General features: G+C 45.5%; 7 protein-coding genes across 9 annotated transcripts; 5 read left to right on the forward strand and 2 right to left on the reverse strand.

The window, feature by feature from the left end:
• Positions 1-903: 903 nt before the first annotated feature.
• BDBG_03791 (uncharacterized protein) lies at positions 904-1,596 on the forward strand. The gene has a single exon (XM_002625686.2). The coding sequence runs from the start codon at positions 969-971 to the stop codon at positions 1,380-1,382; it is 414 nt and encodes a 137-aa protein (XP_002625732.1). The 5' UTR covers positions 904-968; the 3' UTR covers positions 1,383-1,596.
• Positions 1,597-2,004: 408 nt separating this feature from the next.
• Positions 2,005-3,872, reverse strand: BDBG_03792 (phosphotransferase enzyme family protein). Its single transcript, XM_031721395.1, has 2 exons — positions 3,199-3,872; positions 2,005-3,093 (listed from the first exon to the last, which is right to left on the reverse strand). The coding sequence occupies exons 1-2, from the start codon at positions 3,218-3,220 to the stop codon at positions 2,330-2,332; spliced, it is 786 nt and encodes a 261-aa protein (XP_031577935.1). The 5' UTR covers positions 3,221-3,872; the 3' UTR covers positions 2,005-2,329.
• Positions 3,873-6,006: 2,134 nt separating this feature from the next.
• BDBG_03793 lies at positions 6,007-8,418 on the forward strand. Of its 3 annotated transcripts, XM_031721398.1 has the most exons (3): positions 6,512-6,812; positions 6,873-7,159; positions 7,948-8,044. In XM_031721398.1, exons 2-3 carry the CDS (start codon positions 6,916-6,918, stop codon positions 7,980-7,982), a joined length of 279 nt encoding a protein of 92 aa, XP_031577938.1. In that variant the 5' UTR covers positions 6,512-6,812; positions 6,873-6,915; the 3' UTR covers positions 7,983-8,044. The 3 variants fall into 3 exon arrangements, with proteins under 3 accessions (XP_031577937.1, XP_031577936.1, XP_031577938.1); XM_031721397.1 differs by adding an exon at positions 6,007-6,387 and having other exon boundaries at positions 6,453-8,418; XM_031721396.1 differs by having other exon boundaries at positions 6,007-8,418.
• Positions 8,419-10,115: 1,697 nt separating this feature from the next.
• On the forward strand, positions 10,116-14,603 carry BDBG_03794 (CMGC/MAPK/P38 protein kinase). The gene is made up of 9 exons (XM_031721399.1): positions 10,116-11,713; positions 11,818-11,865; positions 11,997-12,126; positions 12,182-12,225; positions 12,297-12,396; positions 12,487-12,843; positions 12,909-12,987; positions 13,075-13,258; positions 13,395-14,603. The coding sequence occupies exons 1-9, from the start codon at positions 11,643-11,645 to the stop codon at positions 13,501-13,503; spliced, it is 1,122 nt and encodes a 373-aa protein (XP_031577939.1). The 5' UTR covers positions 10,116-11,642; the 3' UTR covers positions 13,504-14,603.
• Positions 14,604-14,655: 52 nt separating this feature from the next.
• On the forward strand, positions 14,656-18,556 carry BDBG_03795 (Avl9 protein). The gene is made up of 10 exons (XM_031721400.1): positions 14,656-15,042; positions 15,252-15,356; positions 15,439-15,681; positions 15,846-15,873; positions 15,943-16,006; positions 16,065-16,144; positions 16,205-16,376; positions 16,432-16,472; positions 16,542-16,679; positions 16,746-18,556. The coding sequence occupies exons 1-10, from the start codon at positions 14,984-14,986 to the stop codon at positions 18,288-18,290; spliced, it is 2,475 nt and encodes an 824-aa protein (XP_031577940.1). The 5' UTR covers positions 14,656-14,983; the 3' UTR covers positions 18,291-18,556.
• A 220-nt stretch (positions 18,557-18,776) lies between these two features.
• Positions 18,777-22,746, reverse strand: BDBG_03796 (mannosyl-oligosaccharide alpha-1,2-mannosidase). Its single transcript, XM_002625691.2, has 4 exons — positions 21,127-22,746; positions 20,403-21,023; positions 19,639-20,330; positions 18,777-19,538 (listed from the first exon to the last, which is right to left on the reverse strand). The coding sequence occupies exons 1-4, from the start codon at positions 21,404-21,406 to the stop codon at positions 19,392-19,394; spliced, it is 1,740 nt and encodes a 579-aa protein (XP_002625737.1). The 5' UTR covers positions 21,407-22,746; the 3' UTR covers positions 18,777-19,391.
• On the forward strand, positions 22,273-24,343 carry BDBG_03797 (uncharacterized protein). The gene has a single exon (XM_031721401.1). The coding sequence runs from the start codon at positions 23,245-23,247 to the stop codon at positions 23,710-23,712; it is 468 nt and encodes a 155-aa protein (XP_031577941.1). The 5' UTR covers positions 22,273-23,244; the 3' UTR covers positions 23,713-24,343.
• Positions 24,344-24,377: the final 34 nt, after the last annotated feature.

The following is a 24,377-nucleotide window of genomic DNA, read 5'->3' on the forward strand; positions in this document are numbered from 1 at the left end:
ATTAATTCCGTATCACAGTAGCTTTTATCCTCATCCCGTTCAAGTTTTGATTATCTCCACCTTACCTTTTTCCCCCATTCATTCCCCCAGTAAGAGACTAACTTTAAGTATAGAAGGTAGACTTTCAATATCAAGCAGCAGATGACAAGATAATCGAGTTCACATATGATCTTTTTAATCGACGAAATAACTAAGATCTAACTAACCTAACTAACTAACCTATCTAACTAGCCTATCAATGTCTGATCTAGTCCTATTATTATTATTAAATTTCTACTGTGCTCATGAGATCACTTAGTCATCTCTATTCTATACAAAGCATAGGACAGGACATAGACAGAACATCAGTAATATTTCTAAATTGATTATAACCTAATAAAAAGCAAACGAAATGCTGCAATAACCCATTTTTCCTACGAATCTGTCTCTTCCTTTTAAAAAAAGGTAGCAACTCCCCGAACCAGACTGTTTAGCACGGCTCTGGTTGTAAAAATATCCACCCCATCTCCGAAGGAACAAACGACATCAGCAGCAGCTACCCCGGCGATAGTCGGACATAGGTATATAAATATACAAGCGTTTTTAACCTTCAGTATACTCTGTGTGCATGAGCGAGAAGTCGGGAAATGACAGGTTTGTAAAATCAGAACATTTGAACGTTTGTTGATGACCTTGGCTAGATTTCTTCGGGGAAGGCGAGGACTGAGAAAAGAGGGTATAAATACAGCCGATGCGATACTGAGAACGGCTCCTCCATGGCTGGATTCTTTATTCAGAATGTATAATAAGCAGAATTGAGGGATTCGATTGAGTGATTTTTTGAAAAGCCCAAGAACAGGAAACGAGAAACGATATCTTGAAGAAAGATACACCTACACCACACACACACTGTATCAAACCAATTGCAAACCAACCAACCACAGATAGATAAGAGCAGAAAGCTAGCTACCAACAACCACCAACCAACTATGAAAATCACCACCATCCTCTCCACCGCCGCCCTCGCTCTCCTCTCCACCTCCACCTCCACCACAGCCCTAGGAACCAACTGCCGTGGCAAAGACGAATGCAACACCACCGGCTGCCAGCTCAGCGAGCTCGAGGCGACAATCGCCAGAATGCCCACCTACAAAAAATTCAAGCCGGGCCAGGAAATCGCCTGCTGCACTCCCGGCACCCCCAATGGCAATGGCAATGGCAATGGCAATGGCAGGGGCCGGCTGTGTGCGTACACGCAGCATACGAACTCGGAGATTCCGGTGTTGCAGTTGCGCCACTATGTTCGGGGCCTGTATAGGCATGGGTGTAGACGGTGTGGGAGTTTTGCGTTTGATGGGCGGGATGTCTTTAATGGGGAGTTGACGGTGGATTATCGTGGGTGAAAGGCGGGTTTCGATTCGGAATAAGATGAGGGGCGGGGCGGGGCGGGGGTTGATTTTATTTCCCCAAACCCCTTTTTCTTACCCCTTTTACTTACTTACCCCTTTTCCTCCCACATATAACTTACATTTTCAAGTTCCGGTGTCGTCGCCCTATATCCATGTACAGTACGATTATTGTCTGAATATTACTGAGGAAGAGTGAGTAGAATAAAAAATATTAAATCCTTTGAACAATCTTTTCCAATGACTTGATCGGTTGGAATGGCAAAATGATAAATCTGCCTGCCGGTCCCCTGATTGTCACAGGCGGGAGCCGAGAGTTATACATGTATGCAGATCGCGCCAAGAAATATCGCATGGGCTCTAAATATAGACTCCCGATCCAAAGCTGGGTCTATCTTTCAAGGATTTGTTTTGTTGAGTTGCTGTGTCTGGACGATTGGGCAACATTGGTATATACTCTACGATAAATAAATATGTACAATGCTTCTATTTGTTTGCTGCCTTTTGCTTTTTGTCACTTCTACATCCATTGGCTCGAATTTTAGTAATCCCGCTAGTTTACTGTTAACTATGTATGGTTATGTGTAAAATTATATATAGAGAGAGATAATAAAAAATATCTTGAACAAAATTATTTTTAGCTATCATATAATCATGAAATCGAGTAAAATATCCTAACGCCACTCAATCCTCACAGCATCAAAATCGCAGTGCGAACAGCAGAGATCGTAAGAGAGAAGAACATGCAGTTTCCTCGATAAGTCAACGCAGTGATGCAACAGATCAACCACCCACACAAAAAAAAAACCAGAAGCCATCTTCATGCACAAAAAGGGGTTTTAATTAATAAATAACCTACAAGGCCTAGCCTTCCCACAGCTCAGGTGCGCACATCATGATCACATTAAAGAATGAAAACCAGGAGAAGGGGGGTGGGGCCGATATCACCTGGAACGAGACGTGGCATGAGCAGGCATTCCCCCATGAGGGCCCGAAGATCTCCCCCGAAACACATCCAGCATTGCCGAGTACTCCTCCTTATACAAGTACGGTAACGTGGCCCGAAGATGCTCCGCATAATCTGGCATCTGCCTCTTGCCCGGGATATCCACGAGCATGCGGACAACATCCCAGTACTGCGGGAACCAGCCGGCCCACTCCCAGTCCAGAATGGCAGTGATGCGGCCGCACTTGTTGACCATGATATTCCGGGGGCTGAGATTGCCGTGTGCGAAATGGATGGCGTGGTTGTCCGTTAGGTTGTGCTGCTGCAGGCCCTGGGCGAGGAAGTCGTTGAATTCCTTTTCGCTGTCGAAGGGCCCGCCCCAGCGGGATTCGTATAGGCCAACGCGCACAGTAGAGCTGTTCACAGCTTCAATGCGCTCACCTGTCAACATTTGGAGCTGGGTGAGGTAATCGACTAGCTGGTTGCAGGTGGAGACTTTCTGGTCCTGGGTTAGGTTTATCCAGGCTTTGTTCAGGGGTTCGCCGTCTATGTATTCCATCACGATGTAGGAGATATGTTTCTCCTTGTCGAACTTTGTGTTGTAGATTTTCGGCACGGGGATGGTTGTGTTTGCTGCAATAAATTGCATGGTGTCGATTTCGCGGCGGTCATGGCGGCTCTCTTTCAGTACCCGGTGCTCGTCCAGACGAGTGACTTGCGGTACACCGACGAACGAATGCGCGAGATAATGACCATAGCCGGCTAATAAGGGATATCAGACCTAGAGATTAGCTCTCACAGGCCTAACGAAACAAAATAGGCGCGCGCTGGGGGGGAGGAAAAATGGAAGCAGGGTATATACGGCACCTTTTGGAGTAAAGGGATCCATCACGTGGAAGCAAGAGACCTGGGGTGGGCCTTGGAAGCTGAGGGGGGGGGGGGAAGGGAAAGGGAATTGGGGGGGGGGGGGGGGAAAAAAAATCCCAACACGAGTTCTCACTCAAAAAGCAGCCTGGTACCTGCTTCGTAACCCGGAAAAAAAAAAAAGTGGTACTATGTCCGTGAACCCTGCCTGACTTTTGGACTGTCTCATTCCTCACCCCAGCTTGCTTGTGGGGGTTATTGTTGAAAAATTCACTCAACCCCAAGCCTCCGCCTCCGCCTTCACAAGGAAGTAAAGAAGCGGTCCGTCAAGAGCGAGCGCTATTTTGGGTCTAGGACGGATCGGATTGGGGAAAAAATTGCGGCAACTCGCGACGGGCTTTTTTCTTTCCAACTACTCTGTACACTGTACTATTATTATATTATTATTGGAGGTGTACGGTACGTACCTCGCTTCACCCCTGTATATGTGCAGTACGTACTCCTGACTTTAGTGTGAGGCGAGACAAGCAGGTTGAGAAGGATTATTATTGGGTGATGATCTGCAGGCCATGCGCTGGACAAGGTTGAAACAGCGGACTGACCACTCTGCGGCCACGACTCACTCTGCCCTTGAACAGGGTCTACGATTTACGACCTGGAGCTGAGGTGGAACTACGGCAGCCCAGAGTGACATCTGGGTCACATAGGTATTTTATACTGCAGCATTAGCGTTACAATGAGCACGCATTGATTGAAGCTGATTGTATTAGTAATTAAGGTTGAAATCAAGACCCCACATTGAGAAGGCCTCGACTCAGAGACCTCTCTATCGGGGCCAGGCACAATTAGTGTCATTTTCCTGGCCGCCTTTTTGAACCAATCAAAAGTTCGCAATGGCAGTTAGGCACCAATCAGAAATCAGAAAAGAGGGGCAGAAAGACTCGCGCTAATTCTGCCAAGCCTGAGATACTCTGAGTTATATCTGGTGGTTTTTATTAATCTGGGGGTCTCTATACCCCAGAGCCTCTATACTGAGAGTCTCTATACCTGGGTATCTCTATACCTGAATTTGAGAGATTTATGAGATGAAGCTTATAGACAGAAAGTCAAGATGAACTAAATCATATATTGTAATATACTAACTACAGTAGAACTAGTGTAATTGGGGTGTGTCTATATAATGAGTATTATGTGGAATTAAGCTTATTATACTGAAAAACATCCAAAAAATTCCATTTGACTCAAATGTGGGTTATAGGCTGCCGTAGGAACTGAGATGGCGAGCTGCGGGTGCGTTCTGGTCGTTTCCGTCCTGGCACTTGTACTCCGTATGTACTGCGTATGGTTTCCCTTCCCGTTGAACGCGCCTAAACATACCCCACACGGTAAATCAAGTAGCCCCCTCAAGGTTTGTGGGGTGGGTGAGTGATCTGATTTACGCACAGATGCGTTTTTGTGGAGAGCAAATGAGCTGCTCGACCCCGTCTGACCTGAATACGCCGCGTAATCAAAATACGGAGTACATACTGTACAATACATCAAGCTGGCATCAATTGTAGCTCTGAATGACTTTGTCAATAAGAGCCAATAACTAGCTGCTCGCTGGCAATCAAGTGAAGATAAAGCAGCACATGAACTTGACGTACATGTACATACATATGGGATGGTTATCCGATCCGGAGCCAACAAGCCGCAGTTTATCACCTTTCAATGTTTCATCGTGTTGGGTCCGTTGGGACAGGTCGAAGGAGACCTCAGCAGATAATAAGTCCCTGAAGTTTTATCTCACGTGGTCTCAAATCCTCCACTGGCCCATCATAAGCTAAGCATATATCATCATCAAATGGAACCTTCAATGGAAGTGATCTGGTGGAAGGAATATTGGGTACATGCACGTTGCAGCAGGAAATCTATCAATGTTGAAACCTGTCTGCATTGCTCAACCAACTACGGAATAGTGATCTCCCCTTGCCTGCCAGTCATACATACATACACGGACCAAGTCACAACATCAATCCGTCCGGCAGGCCATTTTCTGCAAGCAATAATGCAGACACTGGGCAAAAACCATGGTTACTATCGCTGTTCCTGTCCGCTAACAATGCATCGCTCCGCCTTTTTGATTAAGTACGTCGTATAAGAGAATATGACCATGGATGTTATCTTCAGGTTCAACTTCCCCAGATAATCCACAAATGGTATGTAAACTTAAAATCCACCCGCAGATCCCGTGCTCATCGAAATAATAATAATATTAATAAATAATGATAATTACCACATCTTCCCCTCTAAATGGCCTATGGCCAGCCCTGAGTTGCCCCACAAAGACCCTTCTATCCCCTAGGGCCCAGGATTTGCCCACGTACAAAAGGCAAGCCTAACCGAGGGTCCGACCAGAGGTTGCCGGTGAGCGGTAGCTTACAAACCATCTAGGCCCCGGCTACCTAGCGGGTGGTGCGGGCTTTGCCGATTATTGAGCCAATCGGGAGATTCCTCAGACTGGTGGGTGGCAGGAGCCATCCATGGCATGGCATGTATCAGCCGCGTCCTATCATGCATGTCTCTCTACGGAGTAACTAGGCAGTCTCCACCGACCGAGAAGTAGTTAACGCGGGTCGTACTATGTAATTGGACAGCCGTGAGGGCCTTCGGAATTAACAGGATCGGCTGTGACAGTACAGTACGGAGCATCCGAGCTACGGACTGTAGCTTAGTGCGCAGACAGGCCGGGATATTACTCCCGGCCCCACCCACTATCCATCTATGATAGCTTGGAACTTAAACTGCGTCAGGTTTCAACAAGTGCCGGGAACGTGAAGCAAGAGCCATGGCGCAAAAAGAAATATTCTTCTTGGCTCATGGTAAATTCATGTCGTGTGCTTATCCTCTCCCCTTTCATATGCACTTGTTTCCTCATCGTGTTTTTTTTACTTCTCTCTTCTGTTTTCAGCAAACACACACACACACACCTCACTCTCTCTCTGTGTGTGCTGGAGAGGAAACCTTTTAAGAATCAGTTAGCTATTGAGAGCAGCTCTTCAAGTGTCTCCCAGCTTGCCTAGGTGTTCTCGCACTTGCTCTGGTCACCAGCTTAACGACTCACACGACTGAAGCAAAGAACCTCGGGAACAGGAACACGGAAATAATAATGGAAAGAAAAGCTATTCATCCCCATAATAAGGGAGAAAGAAAGTAAAAAGCCTTCAAGAGCTTTTTCCTTCCACTATTGCTTGGCCAGGGGCTAGGCTGACTAACAGTTGCTTTTGTTGCCACGGCTCGTCCTCTCATCATCATATCTGCCTGCCGTATATGCAACCCCCCAGGGCTGGGTTGGGGTTGAAGCTTCGGGAGTGCTATGATGATTAGAGAATCCGTTCATCTGCACTGCTGGTGGTTCTCCAGCGGACCCGGAACCAACAAAAACACCCAGAGTTTTTGAACCATTGGTTCATCTGTAGGATATTGAAGAGACTTGTAAGATCTAAGTTGTAAGAGATAAGTTGCATAAAGGAAGTCGTCCTCCCCTCTTCCCCCCTCCCCCATTGTCCAATCTTATATTCAGCCAGGTCACCTCCTGTTATCGTTCCATCATACAGTCTGCCATAATAGGTTATCTGGTCCGTCCTCTCGCCGCACACACGAATCCAAGCACTGCTCATGTTACGAGAACCTATTAGGACATACCATACCACGGACCACGGGGAAGAAATAAATGAAGAAATGAAGTTCCCCTTCCCCCTCGCCCTCAGCGCACTTGCCGCACTCGCGCCCCTTGCATGGGCCACCCCCGCAATTGCCGCGCACTCAAAAGGGTTAGAACAACCACCCTACCGCACGGGACTCTCCGATCTGGACCCGCAGGTGCAATTCTGCGCGAGCTATTTCCTCTGCAAGACTGATGAAGAGTGTTCGAAGCTGGAAGATTGCAGGGTAAAAGCCCATTATGACCCGACCAGAATCTTTTGTGGGTACCTTTTCTATTACTATCAATGTGTTGTACGCGGATCTCCAGATCCTTATGCCAGCACGAGGTTTGATAAGGCAGCTGCTGGGCTGTCTGCTCCTACTTCTACTGCTGTTGCTGCTGCTTCTGCTCATAATTTTGCTCCTACTGCTGCTTCTCAAATGTGAATAATGATGATGGTGATGGTGATGATGATGATTTGAATCTGTTTGATGTTTCTTCTTTTTCTCTATATCCTTGAAGACATCAACTGTGTATGGCACTTGTTTTAGCTCTTGCTATTTTTGTTAGAAGTTTTCATATTATCACAAAGTTTCAATCTGTCTACTCGGGGCCTCTCAATGTGTTTTGAGTTGATGCAGGCATACCTAAATTGGCTCACTATTCACATTTGGCCCCCATGCCTGAGAAAGAAAGTGCTTGCTCTGCTTGGTTTGCAGGAATATGATTATATATCCGCTTGAGATGGTATAATATAGATAGATCTCTTTGAGACATCTTGAGGAGCTACAAGGTAGGCAGGCAGGCAGACAAAAAAAAAGCGAGTAAATCTTTCAATCTTCAACCCCCTTTTACAGGCAGAGGTCTCAGAGAGAATTGGCAGACAGAGGGCAGAGTGGCAGAGATCTCTAACTATTTTCATAAACTATGTATGAGTGTTTCGTCACCGAGACAAGAGAACTTTAACCTCGCTCATAATTAGCGCCATCATCATCATCGTCATCATCATCACCTTCATCTCTCAGCACAGATACGCTACAGCGTAGTATGGGCTAAAAGTGTAATAGCAGACAGAACATTGGAAGCAAACCTTGGGAGTTAGGTTACGGTGGGGTGGGGGTGGAGGGAGAGGAGCTAAGCACCGAATTCAGCCGCTCACCTGCCGCTTGGGGTCCGCCGCCCAACAACGTTTGACAGGCGGAAATATTTTTCTAGCTCTGTCTTGTCACACCTGGGAGAGAAACAATGGAAATTCATTAGAGCTCCGAAGGAAGAAGGGGGGAATATATTGGGTGCTAAATATATAGCCAACACACACAGGTATGGTTATAATAGTTGAGATGAGTATATATAGACAGTAATCTGCGACATTGCAGAGTATATAAAAAAACAAAGAAAAAGAGAGAAATTGATCTATGTTGAGATGCAGGTGAGTGTTCAAAAATACAATACAAAGCTGTGAAGAACTGCTTTTTTTAGTTAAAATCTGTTTATTAATTAGTGTCTGAGATTGATCAGAATTTCATATATAGAGAGTGAAATTGAAAATATTAATCTTCTTTTTTTTCTTGAAAGAAGTGTTTCTCTAATTCAAACTTTCTTGAGTTTATCTAACAGCTCTGCTTCAGCTATCTACATGTCTCTTTATTTCATATCAGATGATATATATATATATATATATATAACTATCTAGGTATTCACATATCTGCCTTCTCTTTATCATTCATGCCCATTTCTGAGCTTATATACCAACTTATTCAAAGAGAAGTGTTGAGTTCAATCATGATTCTATGTTGCTGCTCTTCTTTCTTCTTCAACTCTTCACTGTGATAAGTGCATTTACTCAAAAAAAGCAGTGATATCAATGTCAGTGAGAAGTACTGATAAAGCACTTTTATCTTCAATCTTCTAGTATCAATGTTATTCAGTGAAGTCTGAACTTCATACATAGAATGAAGTAATATAGATTATTTCATCAGAAGTGTAAGGGTGACTAACTACAAATTGTAAATAACATTTTATTGCTGTTTCATAAAAATTTGTTGCTTATTTCTACAATTCATCGGTGCATGTATAGAATGAGTTGCTTCTTGTTCCAATGTGAGCATCTTCTTAAGATTTTATTTCCACCACTTCCTGATAGTGATAATGGATACAGTGATGACCTTTTCTATACACAGGTCAACTGGCAGAAAAGGGGAAAAAAAAAAAGATTCTCTTGACTGAACTACTATGTACCGCATATGATCTGAGCTCAGGGGCTATTGGTATCGATATCTGTTTGCTGGCAACCTGGCAATTTCAAAACTTTCTACTGGGTCAACACATGATATTAATGAACAGCAAGGGTGAATACGACTCATAATAAATAAGCCTTTCTTTCTCTCCTGTGAGAATGGTCCGGCATTTATTTGCATGCCCTGATATGGATGGAAGGGAATGACCTCGGGAATACTGTTTCACTCACCTCATACATTTGACTCACATTTGATCCGTCAACTTCAAGTTTCGTTCTCAGCAATACCGCGCACGCCCCCAAACAGGGCAGTTTCATATCTCGGATCAAAAGGTATGTATGTAAGAAGGAGAAGAGGAGGAAGAATCAGACAGGGGTCATTTGAAGGGGCCGTCACCACCTAGATTTCAAGAGGCAAGAGCACAGAAATGAGGTAAATCCTGCTAATATACGACGTGTACATCCGGGGATGTAATGGCCATGATGGAATGGAATGGGATGGGCTGGGTAGCAAAGAGAAGACCGGAACTCCATCATTTAGGTCTGGATGTAGAACACCAGAATGAAATCCGATGAAAAGAAGAAGATTTCTGGTGATCATTTTTCGGAATCACTCTCCATGATCATGTTGCTAGTACCGCGGCGGAAAGCAGTTGATAATGATAATAACCAATATAGGAGATCAGTCTTAAATAATACGGGAAGGTGGTCCTCTTCCCATCACGCCTGGGATATTCTCAGTGTGCGGATGTCAGCCATTATTGGGATAGAAGGTTGATATCCTAAGTACTCTGGACCATGGCCTGGGCTGCGAGGCGGGGAGAAATCGCTGCCAGTCAAGTGTTTAATAAGTGGCATGCGGACGGACGGTAAGGGAGTCAAAATTAAGGTAAAACTCAATTCGCCTTATTATAATATAAGGCAGTCCGTCTCGTCTGACAGAGGAATCATCGAATCGAAAGTTTCCTTGTCTGATCATGCCCTTTCCCCTGCCAGTCTCCACAGTGAGGTCATCATCTCATTCTTCCAGGTTGTTTACGCGATGTTGCTGGTTCTGTCTGTTTACTGCGGACATTGGCGCGTTTCAAAGGCCGACAAAAAAGAGAAACTTCGGCTTGAAGCTGGGTTTTCTTGAAAACTTAGGGACCTCAAGGAACCACACTGCAGGAAGAATCATTCAAAACCCATGAGAATGGGATCCTAATGTGTCTCGGCAAACACCAAACTGTGAGCTGAAGCACCAGATAGCAAAAGGCATCATCATCCTTGCTATGTAGCAAAAACCAGGTTTTCCAACTGAGCCCCGCTATGGACTGTTTCTCCCAAGGTACAAGCTCCAACTTGCCGCTATCTCGGAGCCCTTGTCCTGTACATGTTTCTCAGCAAGATATGGGGCAGGGAATGAATGGCCCTTTTCCCGCCTGGATAAACGACCTAGAGGTATACAAATTGCAGGGCCAAGCCAGAGACGAATGACAATTCATGCTAATTCTGACTCAGCGGCGGGAAATTGCTGCTTTGATTTATTATTTATTGAATCGTGAGCGGTAGAAGCCATGACGACTGCGTAACGCTGGTAGATAGCGAGCAGCCCGTTGGTATTTTTGGCCGTTATCCTTGCGCAAGTGAGGCGTTAGCCGATTTGGGCACCTTGACCAGAAGACGTAGTTACAGCCATTGCATGGGATGACTTTCGAGCGCAATTCTTCTGTCCTGGAAAATCCTAGAAGGAACCGATCTCTTAGGGGGGAGCGGGCGAATTGTGTCTAGGTTTGTTGTTCGGTGGTAAATTATAAGAAGTCCTCCCTTAATACGCCCAGCCATAGTAATTTTGCATGGACAAACAAGTTTTTTTTTTTTCTTTTTTTTGGCCTCGTCCCGCCTTCGAAGAACATTCCATATTATATTAGAAGAAGGAAGCGGAGCTATTAGTTCTGCCCTTTTCTTTTTCTGCACGCATTAACTGCTAGGACTGATCCTGACTCTTCATTTATATTATTATTAGTAGTATTATTTTTCCCGCTCTGTTAGAGGAGTAATTTTATCCCGTCCATTCCTCCGGTGCGGCTGCTCTTTATTTCGGTGTCTGTCTGGAGCCTGAGGTTGATCTTGCCCCTCGTTTTTCTGCCGTCGCCAAACACGTTTTCGCATTTTCGCTTCTAATTCTGCGCATCTCTCTCTTATCTTGCCGCAAACCCCTCCCTCCCTCCCTCCTCTATCGCTTTCTTCCCGGCACACAACACTTCCTTTCCTACGAGAAATTAAACGGCTTGAATTCGACGAGTCCAGTCTTCTGACATCAGTCAACGAAATTTGATGCCCGCTGAGTTCATCGCCCTTAATCTCTGAGCCCATCTCTCCGGTTCACACGCGAAATCCGATAAATACCCAGTCTGCTCGATTTTCCCCCTCCTAACGATTACGACGAAAACGATATCGACTTCCAAATCTTGATTATCTCTTCTTTACGTCCATTTTTTCTTCCCCTCTTAATCCGGTTGAATTTTTTTCGAGTTGGGCGTAGTGATGGACCAGTTTAAAATGGCGCAGTTTGTTCGTGCTCAGATCTTTGGCACCACATTCGAGATCACAAACAGGTACGCAGGGAACTGACCATGTTGCTCGCCTGGTTGTCATTATCAGTTATGTTGGTCTGATTGGGGGGGGGGGGATAAAAAATGCTAACAGCGATGATTGATAGATACACTGATCTCCAACCTGTGGGAATGGGCGCCTTTGGACTTGTCTGGTACGCTGAACCCCTGACCCCCCGCATCGTTTAGTGAGAGTTGAATACGGGAAAGATATCACGCTCTACGGAAGCCCTTCCGGCATAAGAATAGAAATAATATAGGACATCCGCTGATATTCGCCGTATAGCTCTGCAAAGGATCAATTGACGGGACAGGCTGTTGCCGTGAAGAAGATCATGAAACCTTTCAGTACCCCCGTGCTTGCGAAACGAACGTATAGGGAACTGAAGCTGCTCAAGCATTTGAGGCATGAGAACGTTGGTGCTACTACGGTCTATGATTTAAAGTGTTTCGACGCTAACTGCTTTGAAGATTATCAGTTTAAGCGATATTTTCATCTCGCCGCTGGAGGATATGTACGGAAGATTACTCCTCTGTCGGAATTCCATATTGGACAATTGCTGATGAGCAAACTTGAACATAACAGATATTTCGTCACGGAGCTGCTTGGAACAGATTTACATAGATTACTCACGTCAAGACCACTTGAAAAGCAGTTCATTCAATACTTTCTGTATCAAATCCTTGTAAGTTCTCTCACCGCCCTCACTATGCATGGCCACCGCCGCCTGTGAGGTAGACGCCTGTTGGATATCATCCCACTGACGTTCATACAGCGAGGATTGAAATACGTTCACTCCGCAGGAGTCGTCCATCGAGATCTCAAGCCAAGTAACATCCTTATCAACGAGAATTGCGACCTCAAGATTTGCGACTTTGGTCTTGCGCGTATCCAAGACCCACAGATGACCGGTTACGTGTCGACACGATATTACCGTGCTCCTGAAATTATGCTCACATGGCAAAAGTATGATGTTGAGGTAGATGTATGGAGCGCAGGATGCATCTTTGCAGAAATGTTGGAAGGCAAGCCTCTATTTCCCGGCAAGGACCACGTGAACCAGTTCTCTATTATCACAGAGCTGCTAGGCACCCCCCCAGATGATGTGATCGAAACCATCTGCAGTGTCAATGTACGCAGAGAACTACCGACCCCACTATCTTTGTGTCTGCTTCAAAGTATCTAACTGCATTGTAGACATTGCAATTCGTCCAATCCCTGCCGAAGCGCGAGCGACAGCCGCTAAGCAACAAGTTCCAGAACGCAGACCCCCTTGGTACGAACGCAGACTATCTTTCCAAACACCAGATGCCACATTTAGATATTGGAAGTACGGGATACTGATTGACAACCACAACAATAGCCATCGATCTCCTCGAGCGAATGTTAGTTTTTGACCCAAAGAAGCGTATCACAGCTGGCGAGTCTCTTGCGCACGACTACCTCTCACCATACCACGACCCAACCGACGAGCCTGTAGCAGATGAGAAATTCGATTGGTCATTTAATGACGCCGATCTCCCTGTCGACACATGGAAGATTATGATGTACGTCCTTTTATTTAATTGATCCGCCAGTCCATCATCTAAATTACTCTGACGAATAACCTACATCCGAAAGCCATGATTTCCTGCAGCAAGCGAATGCTGTCGACGAACCTAACTAACCATCCGTGATATTTAGGTACTCTGAAATTCTCGATTACCACAATGTTGATCAGCTCGTACAAGATCCGAACAATCAAGTGCCACTCGACCCCGTAGAAGGGACCGCCCAACAGGTCATGTCCTAACTTCCAAGAGGGGCTTTGAAACGAGAGAGAAATAAAATCCGAAAACCGGGTTAAGGATAAACAAATTAGATACACCAAAGTTGGGAGATTCGGAAAGTACCCTTGTTCTCTCGACATGTCTTATTGCTATATAATACATCCTGATATATTCAAAAACGAAAAACAAGCTCATATACCACTACACTCTAGCCTCGTTATATATACTTCATTGGGGCGAGCGAGCAGGCCTTAAGAATTCTATTTTTGCTGCCACATCTTATAACAGAACTCTCTATTTGATGGTGCTATTCCTCTGAATACTTTGGCTGTCATATTTTGCATTTTTATATCCTTTGTGGATGGATTCCCTGCTGCGCACATCCTTTCCAATCTAAGTCTTATCCCTATGCTTTATTTTCTCCATTAACATGTCCGGTTCTTAAGCTCTCATTTTCGGTGTTCACTTGATTCTGGGTGGTTTGGGAAGCGTTGGGGTTGCCTCCTGCTTTGCTTCTATTCAACTTGAAATGTTCTACTTGGGGAATGATAGGGTTGGTTGAGACCTTCTCTTGCTAAAGAGCTTGCGAGGGATAGTACTTCGGGGCGAAAGGGATTGTCTCATTACAATGCTCGTCTATCGTCTTTCTTGTATTATTCCTCTATCCTCTCGACCCCTTACTCAGCTTGCCGTGCCTTCTTATCTCCTACCCTTAGCCATAAAAGCCTAGGCACTAAACCTGCCTCGCTTGCCGAATGATACGGTTCCTACACGCACACCGCAAAAAGTGTATGGCAAATTCCCCCATTTTTTTTCCTCCTACGATTATTTCCTTGATCTGTTGTTTTGTTGTTTTAAGTATTCTACTCATGTTTTCATTCCCTTTGATCAACAAGCAACCGGCTAGTTCAAGTTCTCCTCTACCGAAGCGGACGGATTGATTTACGGAGGATATTTATTATTTGTATGTATTGTAGTCTGTACATAGGCTTTAGTTTGCTGTTATATAGATAAGGCGGGACTTATTTTGCGTATCGGAGAAAGGAACTACTAATGGCAAGCTCAAGTTCAAAAAACAGTTTCTTAAAAATGCTTTGATGAATATTCGTCCGGCTTTTTGTATCCTCGGCTCATGATCTCGCAGTTAAGTCACACCACGTGACTCTACTAGCTCCCCAGCCAAGATTCGGATGACAGCATCAAACGGGCCATCCTCAGCCTTTTTCCCCGGGTTTGTTGGAGCTGAATATGTATCTATCACCATCATCAGCTTGCCATTTGAGGGTAAATCCCCCAGTGAGATAGAAAATCTAGCTTCCTCACATCTTTATTGATTGTCTTTTTTGGTTTGTTCATATCCCAAAAATTCCTTCCTTACCCAAGCTCCCTCGCCCCCCCCCCCGGTCGTTCGATACAACAGGATAACAAAGGAGAGAACAAGGGAAAGAAGATCGGAGGGGAACCTGCTCGGAAAATAAGAAGAGATTTGAAAAAGGATATAAAATGCGCCGTAGAAAAGATCGCGAACCTATTATTCTGGTTATAGATTTTCATCATGCAAGGTTAGTGAGCTTCCCTTTTCTATGACGTTTCTCTCGATTGTTTCAATTTAATATGCCGCTATGCGGCGAGCTTTATCCGGGAGAAATCATATTTATAGCTGTATATTCTTGTTAAGCATGTGCATTGAAGTCGAAAAAAGCGCCTGCTCTGTTCATGGCATGTTCTTTTTGGTTAGTTACTAACCTGACGGAAATAAAAAATATCGCAGAGGTCCCGAGGTCGAGCATTGCTTTTGCAAGCAAGGAGCTGATGTCCTTGTGAAGAATGATTGGTCTCTATTACCATTCATGGCACTGTCCGATGGAGCGCATGCGTACGTCTTCCAAAATACTCATCCCGTTGCCTAGCCGAAACCCGAGCTCCCCCTAATCTTCATTTATTTATTTATTTTTCAGCTCCACCGAAGATTTCTCCTACTTTACACTCAAGCAAAGCGCAACAGAGTCGGAGCCCGCCACTTCCCTCTTCGGAATATCATGCACACGCCAGATGGATTCGGCATCGCTGATCAATCGACCCCCTGACGTGACGAGGTCGACGGTTCAGAAAGCGGTGGTGGCTGTGATTGATGAGCCAAGGCATTTCGGGCAGTTGAGGCAGAAGTTGTCTATTGTTACGTCCGCGTGGTTTGCGCAGAGGTATGTGTTTTGGAGTGGTTAGTGGATGGAGTTGGATCTCAAGAAGGCACAAAGGTGGGGGGATTGATGCTGGGGAAATCAGAACTAGTTGGAGATGGGGATTAAGGGTCGGGAATTGTTTTTCTTTTCTTTTTGGTTTGCTGACTCTGTTTGGGAATTGTTAGAGATTTCTCGGATACGGATATTTTAAAGGTATGGGTTTTGCCATTGCGTCGATTGCTGGTTAGGATGTGCAGCTCACTTAAGTCTTTCGTGGTGCAGATATTCCAGGAAAACTTGGCGGAAAGTTTAGATAATGATGAAGGCCAGAAAGATGAGAACTTGGGTGAGTGGCTCCGTAATGCTCCTTTTTTCGTTCAACCTTGCTAATTTTCTACGGGAAGGCCTTTCATTACGAGAGATGATCCATGAATTCAAGCACCAGACTCTGGTCTTGTTTAAATGTCTTTTACTGCAACCAAAAGTACTTCATGGACATTGGCTTCGCCCCAGGAGACTGAACATATAGCTTACAGTCCACTAGATGCTATTCTTTGGTACCCGCTGCGAACGACTCTGCATGATCCAATTCTCACTTATATCCTTAATACCCGGCCTTATTCACCATCTTGAAGATTGCGCAGACCCGTCCTTTGATAGCTACGCAGAGTCTGTTGTTAAACCTACGTCTCTCAAAACGAGTGAGAGGAGCTCATGTAAGCAAATTCAGCGACTGGTAATCTGTATATCCTCTCATTGACGGATTTTTAGTACTCGCATATATGGGTTTACCTCTTCAGATCTTCGGCAAGGTTTGCTTCCCACTCCATTTTTTTTATTCGTCCCAGCAGATTGAATCTCCGTACTAAGTTTTTGATAAGGGAAGTATATTTGGTCCCTACACGCCCCTCCAGCGCCTGGATCTCCTCGCGGATTACGGCACGAAATCTTACGTGGTTGGATCCACAAACTCCCTGCTGTTGCAGCAGAAAGACCGGTACAGCGATATTCTTATTAATGTAAGGGTTGCAGGTCTTTGGCATGGAAATATTTGTTTTGTACTAACATGGGTACCTGCATCGTAGCTTGACGAAGATACAATCAACATTACCTCGCCGTCCTTGAGATCTGCTCTTTCGCTTTCCGCAGCTGACAGGCGATGGATTGATTTTCTGACGCAAACAATCTATGAAACCTGGGATGATAACCAGCCAGAGCGGCCTAACACTCATGGATACTTGGGCTCCGAAGAGTTCATTCGCCTGCAATTTGAAGAGTATCTATTGGCGCTTCTCTCTTGTGAAAAGCTCCACGATGAAATGCGTCGCGGTTCGGGAACTTTATCACCAGGTTTGGATGTTGAAAGTGACCCGGCATCTGAATTTGGCACACATTTCCTCGAGCGTTGGAGGACAACGTCCAACTACGCTCTGTTTCACAAGCTCACATCTGACTCTCATTTGTTCTCAATCGTGGAACCGCGCCATCCCTGTGCTGGCGGCTTGGGTATCCAAGATATCCAAAGACGACTGGCCCAACAGATATCCGAATTACACTTGGATGAGCGAGTTCGCGAGGGCCGCGAAGCTCTTAACAAACACTTAGCCACTGGCCAAAAGAGAGTTAACTTCGCGTTCAACAGTTTCTGGGCTGACATAAACCAGCGTAAGAAGAACGAACAACAGCGGAGATACTCCGAAGAAGTTTCTGCGTCAGCGGACACTAACTCAGTAGCATCTCCCCGGACGTCGACTTCAACGATTGCAAACTCTCCCGGTGCAGGATCATGGACATTTGGCCCCCGAAAAGCGCCGGTAGTTGACATTTCCCAGGCGCAGGCAACTGTCGCTGCCGCGGGACAACGTGCATCTTCCTATTTTAGTTCCTGGGGCGCCTGGGCAAACGATCGACGAAAGGAATGGCAGGAGAAGAAAGCCAGCGGGAGCAACAGCCCGGTGTCATCGCCTACTGCAGTGGTTTCGCCCCAGAGCTTGACCATCACTCCTAAAACGAACTCAGACGATCCGAGTCACTTGCCTGGAAGGGGCTCAGAGGAGATTCAAGGCCGCACGCATCACCCTAGTGGCTCCGTGTCCAGCGCGAGCACGAACCTTAGCCACAAGAAGGCATGGAGCAACTTGTTATGGAGGAGTAGCGGCAATCACACCTTTGACCCGGATATTCAAAATAATGTTAATCATAATAATACAGCGCGGAGCCAGCGAACAAGCCGAGATTTGAAGATCAAGGAACGCGATACTACTAATGACGTGAACGATAACGATAACAATAATTCTAATACCAATATCGATGCCGTTGCTACTACAGCGAAAAACAGCCCTCCCCCATCCGAGCCACTACCAACATTACCGTCGCAAAACAAGGACTCCTTCGCACCATCAACAGCCATATCCATGTCTGCAATGGATGCACAGACAACAAGCCAGCCCATATCCTCACCAACCCTCACCGCCGCCGACAAACTGAAGGTAAACTACCACACCCACGAGCCAGCAATTTCCCCGCTCAATCTTGATGAGTCGGCTCATTGCGACCCTTTTACGGTCGTGGATCTGTCGGGCCCTACGCAGAAGTCGTCGACTAGTGAGGCTACCACGAAGGCAGAGTAGAAATAATTTCGTGGTTGTGGGCAAAAGGGAGATGGGTGGGTAGCAGCTGGCTAGAAGGCCTTGCTTCCTACTTTTCTTTGTTTCCCCCTCTCCCTTGTTCATCTACCTTTTATTGGTTACCCCTGGTTTCTAGCTTCAAGATGGAGGGAGATGATGCAGCAACATCTCCCTCTTCATTTTCCGTTCCTGAAATTACCATACTGTTCTTCCTGTCAGCCCATCTCGGCGTTATCTTTTCTTCCTATCTCTCTCTCTCTCTCTCTCTCTCTCTTTTTTTTTTTTTTTTTTTTTTTGGGAGCCGACCAAAGAATTTAGGGATGGTGGCCCAAGAAATAATACCCTTTTTCCTCACGTCCCTTCTGTTTGTAGGGCTTCAAGTAGAATTCATTTGCTCTTTCATCACTGTTTTTTGGTCTTTTTGTGTGAACCTTTGATGATATCGTCCGTTTGCTCTTTTTACAGTGGCAAAAATTTCCATGGGGTGTGGTTCGTTACTATTCGTTTCCTTTTCCCTCCTAATTTTGCAGAGAATTATCGGGTGCTTTTTTATTTTTTATTATGTTGATGCTTATGTTTAGGTCCGGGATAATGTGTCTTATCTATATAGGTATATATATCTATGCTACATTTTTGTTTTCAGGATACCTGTTTTGGTAGCTGCCATCTACAAATTGACATGCGGGATGAACCTTCTTTGTTGATGTGGTTAAAACCTCTTCTCTCTCCCTTTTCTCTCTTACATTATACCATGCTTGGTTGGTTTTTCTTACCCTTATCTCCTTCATCGCCATTACTATCACCAACCTGCCTTTGATTTCCTATGATCCTTTGATCCATATTCATTAGGTCGCCAAGTCACATACAATTCCTGGCCATTCAGCTTTCTGAATCAGAGAAACGATATATGAAATAGACCAAATCGGAAGCTAGCGGAAAGTTATATACAATTATATTCAACCCAGTCCTCCCAGAAGAAAAAACGTAACCGTTGCTCATGCATAGCCAGGCTGTAGATTCCTTTATATCCCCATAAACTTAATAGTGATATGCGAAGTATAATAATAGGATGAGGCGTAACCAAATAGTCCACCCAATTCAAGGCTATCTCGGCTTCCTTGTCCAACCTGTTTGAAACTTTGTGGCGTTAATCCGAGGGAAAACATGGGCTTCTGTGTTGAATACTACATCTGTGAGTGGGAGGAGGTCGGTTGGCGAAAATAGGAGGTAGAGATATTTTAGAGTCTCGGCCTAGACAGACGTTAGTAATCCAGCTACGTTTTTGCTTTAAGTTCTCCCCAGGGGGTGGGTGCGTCTGTTGTTTGAAGGAATAAATAACTGTTCAACTTACCAGCCAAAAACTCTCCATGTTATCTCTAACCTTAGGCGGGATACTATTTACATTGTCCAAAGACACATACCCTTCTCCATGCGGCGGGATGGTATATTTCTCAAACGCCTCGAATATCTCCCATCCCCATTGCCGGTAGATGGGGTCCTCAGTTATGCGCCACATCATAAAGAGACTCTCTATCGTCTCCGGGCGCTGTAGATTGTGCGCATCAAGTGGATTGACAATGTAATCTTGTTTCCAGGCGGAGATGGAGTCTCTGCTCGGAGGTAGAGGAGATTTCTTTTCCCCGGGAACAGGTTGCAGGTCCGCATCGTGCGCATTGAACCAGGCGATCTCGGGAGCCAGCCCTGTACTCGTGACTTTGTACATGCCCCAGCATGTTTTCATGAGTTCTTTGGCAAGGTTCATCTGCTTCTCCTTCTTGTCGCTCCAGCCATGGATCTCTTTCGCTTCAGATACCGTGAGTCCGCCGGTTACGCCTAGTGCAATCGTGCCTGGCAAGAAGCAGACGAGATGGTCCATCTTTGGGGATAATTTGCCTCCAATTCCGGAGGGTAACTCAGCGACGAAATGCAGGTTTGAGAATTTTGTCTTGGTGACCATGTGCTTTCGGATTCCGGCTAGAGCTTCAGACCACATCTCGAGATAAATGGGTTCGGATGTCTGCAGATACTGCTTTAGGAGATATTCTGTCAATAGGTCGATGTGTGGTTAGTGCCTGGGGTTCTTCTAGAGTGTGCTTGGATAACTGTCTGAAATACCGTAGTATGAATCGCCACGACTCCCGAGTCGGATTTCTTGAGTTGTAAAGTGGCCGCTTTGCGGGTCTACAAAAATGGGGAGAAGGCCATCTTGCATGCCGTTGTCATCAAGCACTTGCATGATTTTCTCCGCCTTGCGCCAGTAGACTTCATTCCCAGTTAGGTTGGCGAGATATTTCATTTCTAGCTGGAGAGTCGCAGCTTCTGCCATCGAGGAAGATCCGCCATCAGTATGCGATACAATTCCCTTTTTGGTCTCCAGGTGGATACTTGCATATGGGATCCCGGATGGGGATTCGTATGCACCGAGTAGTCGATCTGCAAGGTCAATCGCCTTTGACAAGTAGATGAAGTCTCGTTGAGAGGCGACGTCTGGGAGTTGGCCTGCAAGATAGTGTGCAGAGAGAAGGCCACCTAGCATGCGAATTGTCGTTTCGAACGTGTTGACGTCTTGATCTTGATCATATGTAAGTTCACGCTGGATCCATTTACGAGCTTCTCCCAGCTGAGAGGTTAGGTTCATAATCATCATAGTGTCCAGGCTATCAACGATAATCCATCCCAGGCCCTTTGGGCTCATCTGCGAGCCTTTTTGGGAGATTGGGTGAAACTGGTCTTGGCCTGATGGAGCGCGAGGATGAGGAATGCGTAATTGCTAGTTAGCCCATGCATTTTTGCTTAGAAGTTTACACTCATTGACAAAGAATAACATGATATAACGAACCCCAGGCATATTTTGTGTAAGCATCCCAGCTACTCACAAATGCTTCCTTAACCTTTCCCCGGCGATGTTCCCAATTGCTTGCCCTCCACCTGTAGAGGCGCAACCCATTCGGAGAATCTTGAACACGCAAAATCACACCCAATGCAAAAGCAACACAGGCAGCCAAGAACGTCGTAAGTTTCAGGATGGCCCGCAATGTCCATGTCGAAGTCTGCGCGTTTTGAGAGCGCGTATAAGATCCCCTTGTCCTGGTATGTGGTTCCTTGCCGGGCGAACTCATTTTCACGTTTTGACTTTTGGAGCCGTTTCGACGGAGAGAGGCGACTGCTAATCCTCACGTCCTTCGATTGCAGTTGGCCTGTTGATATAGCCCAGTCCCAAAAGCCAGCCTGCCTTCGGTACAACTGTGTGGTTGGAGGTTGGTTGAGGAATGTCCACAGAGCGATTCATCTTGGCGGCAGTATTTAAACCTAGCTTTTGTCTCATTTCGTTAAATAGCTACAAGAAAACCAGGTAACAATGAGAATAAAATTAAAAATGCAGCAAAATTATCAGACAGGCTGTCGTATTGAATGGATGGATGCAGTTATTGAAAAGGGCTTCTATACTATGGCCGGGGATTTAGTTATTTAACTAAATAAGCCTGTGTGACCCCTCTGTTGTTGTCACCTATCTATCATTGTTCAGCCCACAAACCAGACATAAAAAACGCCTCAAACTACAGTTCAAAACGGGACCAATGCTGTCTCTATACTAGGCTGAGACTGATAAAACGAATACCAAGTACGCTCGGTATACCTTGCTAACAAGGCTCCTGCATCGTCTGTAGTGCTAAGGTTGCTTTCCAGGTCGAACGCGGAAAAAAGGCTGCTCTTGAGGGTTTAACATAACACTCCAAAACCAAGGAGCCTTATTGTAAATAAATAAAGGCTCCTAATGACGGGAAGGGGACGTGGTTGACGGTGTAAGTGTGAACGCCTCTCTGGAAACTACGGAGTACTCTCACTCGAACCATATCATCCAGGTGTTCTACACTATGTACTTCCACAGTCATGGTCCTGAAGGTCTCCGCCAACTGACAGGAAGTTTATTATGGCTGGATCTGCTCTTTCTTTGTGGGTCGATTTCTCCCAGTTCGCCCGCGCAGCTAAGTCCCACACAGCTAAGACGATGCATCAGCTTTATCAGATTATTGCTGTGGCTATTCAAATGTTCAGAAGAGGCACTTAAGGACCCTTTCTCCAATGGTTCATGAATTCTCTTGCTATTGGCAAAATGTTAAAGTGCAATTTAGATAAAGTATAGCATATTTGATATCCTTCGCCTCCTTTAAGAACACCGTTACAAATGGTTATTCATGGTGAACTGGTAATTTATGTTGGATTGCTTTATTGATGGAGCAACCACCGAACAGGGTTTGTAGGTGAGCAGGACATATGAATATAATTCCTCGAATTAATCTAGTTATCCCCTCTTTTTCTTTGATATCACCATCACCATCAACATTGTCGTTGACAATCCCACGCGGCAGTCGGCTAAAGTTAAACAACTCTGTGGCGCTTACTCAGCTGAATCTCCCCGCACATCTGATGTTCTCTTTTATTGGAGCGTGGAATATATCGCTCCACAGCCCAGCAGCGTTGATATATGCGGACCTGAATCCACTTTTCTTTTTTTCAGGACGCTTCGGCCATGCTTATAACGTTATCCTTGCTGGAGGATATTTATCCAGAGAGCAAAACTACCTCGGTTGAATCAAAATGGGCTCAAACGAATACCCACATAAACTGACAGACCCGTTCACCCACTGACACTGACTTGATTTCTTAGACCTTGGGACATTTATAAAGAATCTCTATATGCTGAACAAATAATAGAAACTTGGCCCTTTACTCAACCTCTATCCTGCGACTAGATACGTCGTATCCCGCCTTAACTCCCGCCAAGTCGGCTGCCGCGCTTACCGTTATATCACAAGGGAAGCAAGCGATGTATTATACAAGCGAAGAGCTCTGAATTCTACATTTAATCACATCCACACTCGTTTCCCCGTACCTCTCATACGACCCTGTACATAAGCCCTCACACGCACGTTCGTTCGTTTCGAACCTCCAAAAGATGGTCAGCAGCAACGAAGACACCCCCTGGGAAAGGGTCCAGTCCTTCCTCAACATCGCCTCCGCCTACCCCGAAAACTCCAGTTGGGATGTGTCATGCATGAAGGCCATCAAACTTGTGAAAGTCGAACCGGGTACCGTCGAATTCGAATTCACAGTAACAGAAAATATGTGCAATCCGCTGGGGATATTGCATGGCGGCTGCACAACGACGATCCTAGACGTTCTAACGTCGACAGCGGCGTTTTCCCTACCGGACAATGACCTGGCGCTAGGGACGCTCAGTCGGACGTTGACAATGACGTTCCTGAGGCCTGTGCCTGTGGGTACGACGGTGAGGGTTGTGGTTCACTTGGTGGCGGCGGGGAAGAAATTTGTTAATTTCACGGGGAATCTGTTGACGCTGGATGGGAAGGTTTGTGCTAGTTGTGTACATGATAAGGCGGTGTTCAGGCCTGAGAAACTATGAAGAGGAGGTACAGGGGATAGTTTGTGGGATGTGATGTTTAGTGGAATGAGTTGGCTATTGGCTAATGGGAGCTGTGCAACGGGTGGTCAAAAAGAGAGATGAGAGCAGTCTTGGCCCTATCGAAAAGGACCTTTCCTCCGTTAAAGAGGTGGTGTGCGTTTTCAAGCCCAGGGGAGCTCGGTTTACATGAAATGGTTCGACGGATAGATATTGCGTTTATATCATTTTCCTGGATTTTATTTTGTAGAACTAGAAGAATAATAGATAGATGAACGCATTGTAATCTGTAACTGAATTCCAAGCGCAGATAGAGTCCGAGGTGTCCGCCGTTCCAGTGTTGGCCGGTTGGTGAACCCTCATATTGGTGTTGGTGGGAAATGGGGCCTAAGTTCTGCTTGTAATAAATATGAGAAATTCGATGTTTTAGCAGTTTCTAACTTCATTTTGTTCCCGATTCAATTTTAGTTATACGTTTGTATGTTTGTATGTATGTTTATATATTATTTTCTACATGGATTTTGTTGGCCGGATGCCCTATATGAGGCCACGTGACCCACACACCTATCCATAGAATGCTGCGCGGCTAGATTAGTGTACAATCAACCAACCTTCCACCTCCATCAGATTTACTTATTGTCTGTTTTATCTATTTTTTTATTTTATTT

This window comes from Blastomyces gilchristii (assembly GCF_000003855.2).
Source record: "Blastomyces gilchristii SLH14081 genomic scaffold supercont1.6, whole genome shotgun sequence".
In the NCBI taxonomy this organism is placed as follows: domain Eukaryota; kingdom Fungi; phylum Ascomycota; class Eurotiomycetes; order Onygenales; family Ajellomycetaceae; genus Blastomyces; species Blastomyces gilchristii.